We start from the raw sequence: 6,881 nt of genomic DNA on the forward strand, positions 1-6,881 counted from the left end.
TGTTTCCTATAGTCCTCCTTGTTGTCATCACTGTCATTGAACTCTTGCTAACCCTTATGATGTCTCTATCTCTATATGACCAGATTGAATAACCACTCACTTGAAGAGTACTAAGAGAAATCAAATTCTTCCTTAATTCTGGAATATAACACACCTCATTGAACGCGCACATGCCACCATTATCCAAATCAATTTTAATTTTCTCCTTTTCAGTGATGGTATAAGTTTTATCACCACCTAAATTGACAAAACCAAAATCACATGATTTAAAGAGTTGAACCACTCCTTGTGCGACATCATATGGTAAGTGCACCCAAAATTGAGAATCCATGCATCAGTGTACTTTGCAGATGAAACACACAACAAATCCTCTTCACAACAAGAACCATCTGACTAAACTACATTTCTTAAACTATTGTTTCCTGATTTTTTGGATAGTCCCTATTTCAATGACCAATTTATTTGTAACCATACCATTATGGTGTTTTTCCGTCCTTAGACTTGAACTTATTATTCTTTCGAGAACTCACTTCCTTACCTTTGCCTCTGCCACCTCCCTTCATAAATAAACCTTCGCCTGAACTTCCTTCACCTTCCTTTATACTTTGGCGACGTTGTGCGTGTTGCAAAAGAGTAGAAAAATAGAATCCAATGTGATTGTTTCCTTCCCGTAAATGAGGGTGGTCACCAAGTGCTCATAAGAGCTTGGTAAAGAGCACAACAAATTATTGGATTTATCCTCATCATCATCCTTCACAATAAGCCGTGGCAAATCAGCGAGGACGTTGTTGAAAGCGTTGACATGAGCCTGCAAATCTCCTCCCTACATCTTCAGGCTATAGAGACGCTGCTTCGTGAAAAATTTGTTCACAAGTGTCTTAGAAATGTATTAATTTTCCAATTTATTGCAAACAACCTCCGTGGTTGTGAGGTACATGATATGAATCAACAAGTCATCAGAAACTCAAAGTCTTATGAAACTTGTGGCCTTCTCCTTCATCTCATTCCAATTAACGGTTGCAATCTCCGTCGGCTTCTCATCACGAAGCGCCTTCTATAAACTTTACTGAGCCAACTAATCCTTAACCCCCCTTGCCTTAATCCTTAGTTTCTATCAACAAACAATTATCTATATCCATAAGTATCTCAACAATATGAGTTATTCTCTAAATAACCTATAGTTATCTCAACAACTCCATAATTATTTCAACAATATGAGTTATACTCTCAACAATCCGTAGTTATATTTAACCATCCAAAATTATGTCAATAATATAAGACATATTCAATCGTTCGGTCATCATGTTTTATTTTTACACCTTTAAAGTTGGAGATAAAGTTGATTTGTGCTCCTTAAATGGTCATACAACTCGGAATTTCTTTTGATTGTATGATTCGTCCCACAAATCCTTCAAGAATTATCTATATAAGGTGATTAGTATTCCATGAGATTCATTCCTTTTTCACAATGAAGCCGATGATCCAAAATTCTCTTTCTATTAGAATCTAAATCTAGTAGAAATTAAGTATATAGATGTGGATTTGTTGTCCTTTATTACTCGCTACTTTTTCGAATTCCTTTTGTCCATATTTTATGGTTTTACTTAATTTCTAAAATTTGAGTGTGGTCCTCCGATTTTTTTACTGATATGCCACAAATATGAAAATAATGTACCAATATGCCACAAGTTAAAAGAAAATTCAATGTGCCACTTTTTTCAGTAAAGGTTCGTCTAACTATTGGACAACCATGTGAAACTTTTTTTTTTAGTTGGGGTTCGGGCAACCCTTGACCGACCCTGTGAAGAGCTTTTTTTTTCATTTTTTATTTATTTTGAATTAATAAATAATATTTTTAAATTATAAATATTAGTAATTAATCATTTTAACTATTAATTTATTTTAATATTCAATTATTATTTTAATAATATAATAAAAATAATAATCAAATATTATATTAACCCTATTTTATTATATTATTAAAATAGTAATTAAATATTATATTAATTAATTAATAGTTAAAATGATTAATTACTAATATTTATAATTTAAAAATATTATTTATTAATTCAAAATAAATAAAAAATGAAAAAAAAGCTCTTCACAGGTCAGTCGAATCCAAACTAAAAAAAAACTTCGCATGGTCGTCCAATAGTAGGACGAATCTTTACTAAAAAAGTGGCACATTGAAAGTTTTTTTTCCAACTTGTGGCATAGTCGTACATTGTTTCCATATCTGTGGCATATTAGTAAAAAAAATTATGGTCCTCATAATTTGAAGAAGTCCTTACGTAATTTTTTGAGTCACTTTTAGCATACTCTGAGTTCGAATATGCACTGACCAATGTTGTTATGTTTTGTAGATAACGTGAATCTAAAATATTAGTAGAAAGAAGTTTTACCCATTAGTTGAATCTCTAGGTGACTTCTTCTTCAATAGACTTTCTACAGTGACGTTATAAAAATGATAGTTTTGAAAAAGTTATTCATAGATGGATTTATGTTATATGAGGGTGTACAATTCTCATTCTTTGGATTAATTTATCGGTGAGTTTATTACTTTTATTTTATTTATAATAAAAAAATTCTTAATCATCATCATCAATCTTTAACGGTCACTTCAACCCGGTTAAGACCTGCAATACCAGCATGAAATCTAATGGTTTCAAGTCCTTTTAAACATCGAAAATAACAACTAACTACAGAGAAAAATTACAAATATCATTTATAATGCATTTATAATTTATTTTTTTATTCATATGGTCAAACAAAAAACCTAAAATTAAAATTTTCAAAAACCTGCATGTTACATGCCCAACTGTGTTAAAGACTTTTGCACTAAAGACTTTTAGACCGTGTTCTCGTTGGTTCATGGGATTTTCAGAAGAAACCTACCGTGGACCTACAATGGGTTTGACCCTGACTTACACCTTGTCAAGATGGGAGTGTTCATCGTCTCCAATTATATCTTATGAACAAAAAATTCAAAAAAAATATCAAATCAACGAATTAATTCACAAATTATATACCGTTGAAACTTGAATTTCACCACGATTTCAAATATGTATTAAAAATTGCAAAGTAAGTTCGTGAATTTGACAAATCGAAATAAAAAATGACATCAAACTCGAACACATACACGCTCGATCCGGTTTGGTTATGAGGTTTTATGAAAATTTTATTATAGAATCGTGCTTGTTGTGAAATTCCGCTTCTAATGGTGTATTCATTTGCTTGAAATTGTCAAGAATCATGATTTTGTCATTTTTATGTTCTTGAGTTCATGAGAGTTCTTGAACACATTTTTCAAAAATCTTAATTAAACGTGTTTTCATGCCGTTAATGATTGATCTAGAGATTTATGGATGTACAAGAAAAACATGAAAATTTGGATTTAAATGTAAAAAATAAAAATTAAAGATTTTGATATATGGGGTATAGAGAGGAATAAACAGAAATGATGTGCACCATATAATCATACGTGACATAGACTTAGTCAAAAGTGCTTTCTAATTGGCCAAATTTACAATTTCAAAAAAAAAAATTAATCGGATGACTTCACCTTAGAATTTCTCCTTCTTCAACATTTACTCCCTTTGAAAGGAAAAAGGAACTTGAATATTTTTATTTTGCATCTCTTTCTCTGTTCATGTGATAACTTCTGCTAAAGAAATGTAGTGGATCCTATTGTGTTGGATATATGCGTTATGGCTCCATCTCACGGCTCTTTGATGCTTGTGGTTCTTTTTGTGTCTCCTCTAAATCCAAACACATAAAAGGACCCTTCCTTCATCGAGAAATTGAGTGGTAGCATGAGTGGCATAAAGATAAACACTTCTGTTCCTGGGAACTAGGAGAAAGACACTTCCTAAGTCATGCTACGTATATATTTCTAATCAACATGTATCTTTTTCTCTGTCGCCATTTTACTATTTGGCTTAGGAGTGAAAGTTGGAGTATGGAAGTCTGGTTCCTCATTCTCAAGTGGCTTTCACATATAGGTTGAAGCCATTTGCATTGTGAGTTACTACAATCACCTCGTCGTTCGAGATATAGATACAATTAGCCGAACTTCGTGATCAAATATTGTGTATTTCTTGGTTGTATTTTTCGTATAGTGAAGGGTTGTTGTTCTTAAACTATATAATACAACACAACATAATATCTTTAGTATACCACTGATATTTACAAAGTGAGATAACTTCATTTGTCATCATGTCAAATCATCATGTCAAATCATCCTCTTCCATCACCTTCGCTTCCAAAGCATCCTTAACTCTAGTTAAAAGGGTTGACTTCCAAGATCCCTACACAGAAACAGTGACATGGTAAATTTAAAACATCTTTTTGGCTACCCCTTGAAAATTGCAAAATGACCATTCAATTAAAAATAGAATGATAGAAACTCTATGAAAACCGGACACAAACATGGACATCAGACAAGATACTAACATGTCAACACTTATAATAATTTGAACTGATGAAATAATTGAATGTAAACAACATGTGTCAGTGCCGAGTGACCATTTTTCCCCTCATACTCGTTACTTGGGTCTTGGGACATAGAGATATACCAAGCGGGTTATACTTTCAAACTCCTTGACTACTCGAGTAAAATTTGCAACATCTTCGTTATCAATTGATGCAGCCAAATCCTGAAATTCGATAAAAACTTTCAAACATTTAAAAACAAATGGCGATCAAGAAAAGAGAGAGAAAAGTATCAAGCCAAACAAACTAGTACTAATTGCAAAGCTAATATGACAAGAAAGTTCCACCACTTACAGCCAAAAATTTGTATTCGCGAGTTCTAGAGAATGTTAAATCCAAGTCCTACGCAATGAAAGGAAAATATGTTAAAAGTATGAATGTAGAGTAATACTCCATTACCAAGAAGAAACATTAAAAGGAACCTGATACCGCTCCAACGCGTTGGTAATTGCAACAATATCCCCTCGACAAAGCTCGCAAAGGCCCGAATTAAGAAGATACCCTCTAACTCCGTATTTCAATAAATTGATGTTCAAAGATTGTTGTGCAATATCTTCAAAAATCTTAATCGCTTTCTGATATCTGGTAAACATCAAGTAGATCAATATGATCCAAGTTTTTTGAGTTCTAAATCTAGTCAATTATAATTCCAAGCACATTATTGAAAAATCGCATTGAAGGGAACAGAAAGAGAAACACACTAACTCTTGAAGTTGAGCAGAAAATTGTGCGACTTTCTGTTTGCACTGGATCACAGAGGTGGTTGAATCCCCGCGAATATCAAAAAGTTCAGCAGCCCTCTCAAAATATGATCTTGCATTCTCTAAGTCTTGATCGAGCTCATATAACTCACCGATTTCCTAAATCCAGAAAGACAAGTTTACCTATTTCATAATTAAAATGGCGCTCCATCGTCTCAATTCTATTTGCATCTAAGATGTGTACACACACTAAAACAGAAAGTACCTTGCAATACCTTGCAGCCATGACGTGTTGACCAATTTCGGTGAAGATAGTTACTGCTTGATTCAAACATGTTATAGCTCCTTAAAAACATTAAAACATAAGCAACAAAAGTTATTAAGGTTATGCTTAATCATTAAACAATAAATCGTAGCATTCAAACCTTTATAATAAGCACCTTTTCTAGATGTTTTGTTGAAACAATGAGAAGCATCTACATAAGCCTTGGCAGCATCAAACTTGTTATCTAACTGTAATCACATACAATTGCAAGAACCACATAAATTATCATCATAATCAAAGCCGACTCAAGTTTTTGGAGACCCTATGTAGATTAGTCGCAGTATAACCATGGTAAAACCACTAAAGACCCTATTTCACCACAGTTTAAAGGTGACAAATATTGAACCATGTGTGGTAGTCTGAATTACACGTCTTCAAAATATCAAAATAACACAGATCATAATCATATATATAAACTGAACACCATAAAGAGTTGCATCTAATAAAGTATGAAAAATCATAGAAATGAACCTTGATATGACATTTAGCTGATTTGATGAAGATTGAACCTGCTTTCTCCCCTGAAACAAACCAAACCAGTTGAAATTACCATGATACCCCCGAAGCAACAAAATACAAAAAGCTTGAATTTTTACCAACTTGTAAATGAAAAAATGAATACCCAACAGTTCAAAAACTCAAATTAACAACTTAGAATTTGAATCAAAGTGAAAAATCATGATGGGTGGTGATGGTAATGATACATGAAACCATGATACCCCAAAGCACCAAAATTGATAAAGCTTGAAACTTTACCAACTTGGCAATGAAAAATGAATACCCAAAAGTTAAAATACTTAAATTAACAATTTAGGATTTGAATCAAAGTGAAAAACCATGATGGGTGGTAATGGTTATGATGCATGAAACCAAATAAACGAAATTATAAAAATGGTGATAAGTGGAAGGAAAAAAAAAAACATGATTTGGCGAGTTTAAATGATTTAGCAGATTTGAGGAAGAGTTCAGCGGCATCTTGATAATTGGAACCAAACAGGGCGCAACAACAAAAGAGCTTTTTCTCCGCTTTGTTCGCGAGTTGTTGTCCAGTCGCTATGTGATCAGCCATTGGATTTTTGGAAGGGAGAATGCAAGAGTGCAATCCAAGGGATGCTGATGTTGCTTCATATCATAGGTAAAGTTTATATAAAATTTGTATTAAATAAGAAATGGAATTATAAAACTATAATATTTCTCTAAATAAATTTGTTTATATGAAGCCGGTTGTATATGTGAAATTTTCAAAATTTTATTAAAAGATATTTAGAGGTGGCAAAGTTAATCGATAGAATTCTAAAGCACTTTGATGTTGTTTTGTTGAACTGATTCGTTTTATTCAAATTCTTTCGAGTCTTCTTTTTATA

At 32.5% G+C, this 6,881-nt stretch overlaps 1 protein-coding gene across 1 annotated transcript; it reads right to left on the bottom strand.

Annotated features, from left to right (window-relative positions):
- Nucleotides 1-3,437: 3,437 nt before the first annotated feature.
- On the bottom strand, nt 3,438-6,670 carry LOC131611992 (alpha-soluble NSF attachment protein 2-like). Its single transcript, XM_058883805.1, has 9 exons — nt 6,439-6,670; nt 5,989-6,038; nt 5,633-5,705; nt 5,458-5,537; nt 5,197-5,351; nt 4,914-5,073; nt 4,786-4,833; nt 4,575-4,655; nt 3,438-4,307 (listed from the first exon to the last, which is right to left on the bottom strand). Exons 1-9 carry the CDS (start codon nt 6,584-6,586, stop codon nt 4,227-4,229), a joined length of 876 nt encoding a protein of 291 aa, XP_058739788.1. The 5' UTR covers nt 6,587-6,670; the 3' UTR covers nt 3,438-4,226.
- Between the last annotated feature and the right edge of the window lie 211 nt (nt 6,671-6,881).

The sequence above is a fragment of the Vicia villosa genome, linkage group LG6 (assembly GCF_029867415.1).
Source record: "Vicia villosa cultivar HV-30 ecotype Madison, WI linkage group LG6, Vvil1.0, whole genome shotgun sequence".
Taxonomy (NCBI): domain Eukaryota; kingdom Viridiplantae; phylum Streptophyta; class Magnoliopsida; order Fabales; family Fabaceae; genus Vicia; species Vicia villosa.

Coding starts and splice junctions, on each gene's coding strand:
- LOC131611992 (XM_058883805.1), bottom strand. CDS start 6,586: ATGGCTGATCACATAGCGACTGGACAACAACTCGCGAACAAAGCGGAG. Junction 6,039..6,438: donor ATTTAAACTCGCCAAATCAT/GTTTTTTTTTTT, acceptor GGTTTGTTTCAG/GGGAGAAAGCAGGTTCAATC. Junction 5,074..5,196: donor TTTTCTGCTCAACTTCAAGA/GTTAGTGTGTTT, acceptor GATGTTTACCAG/ATATCAGAAAGCGATTAAGA.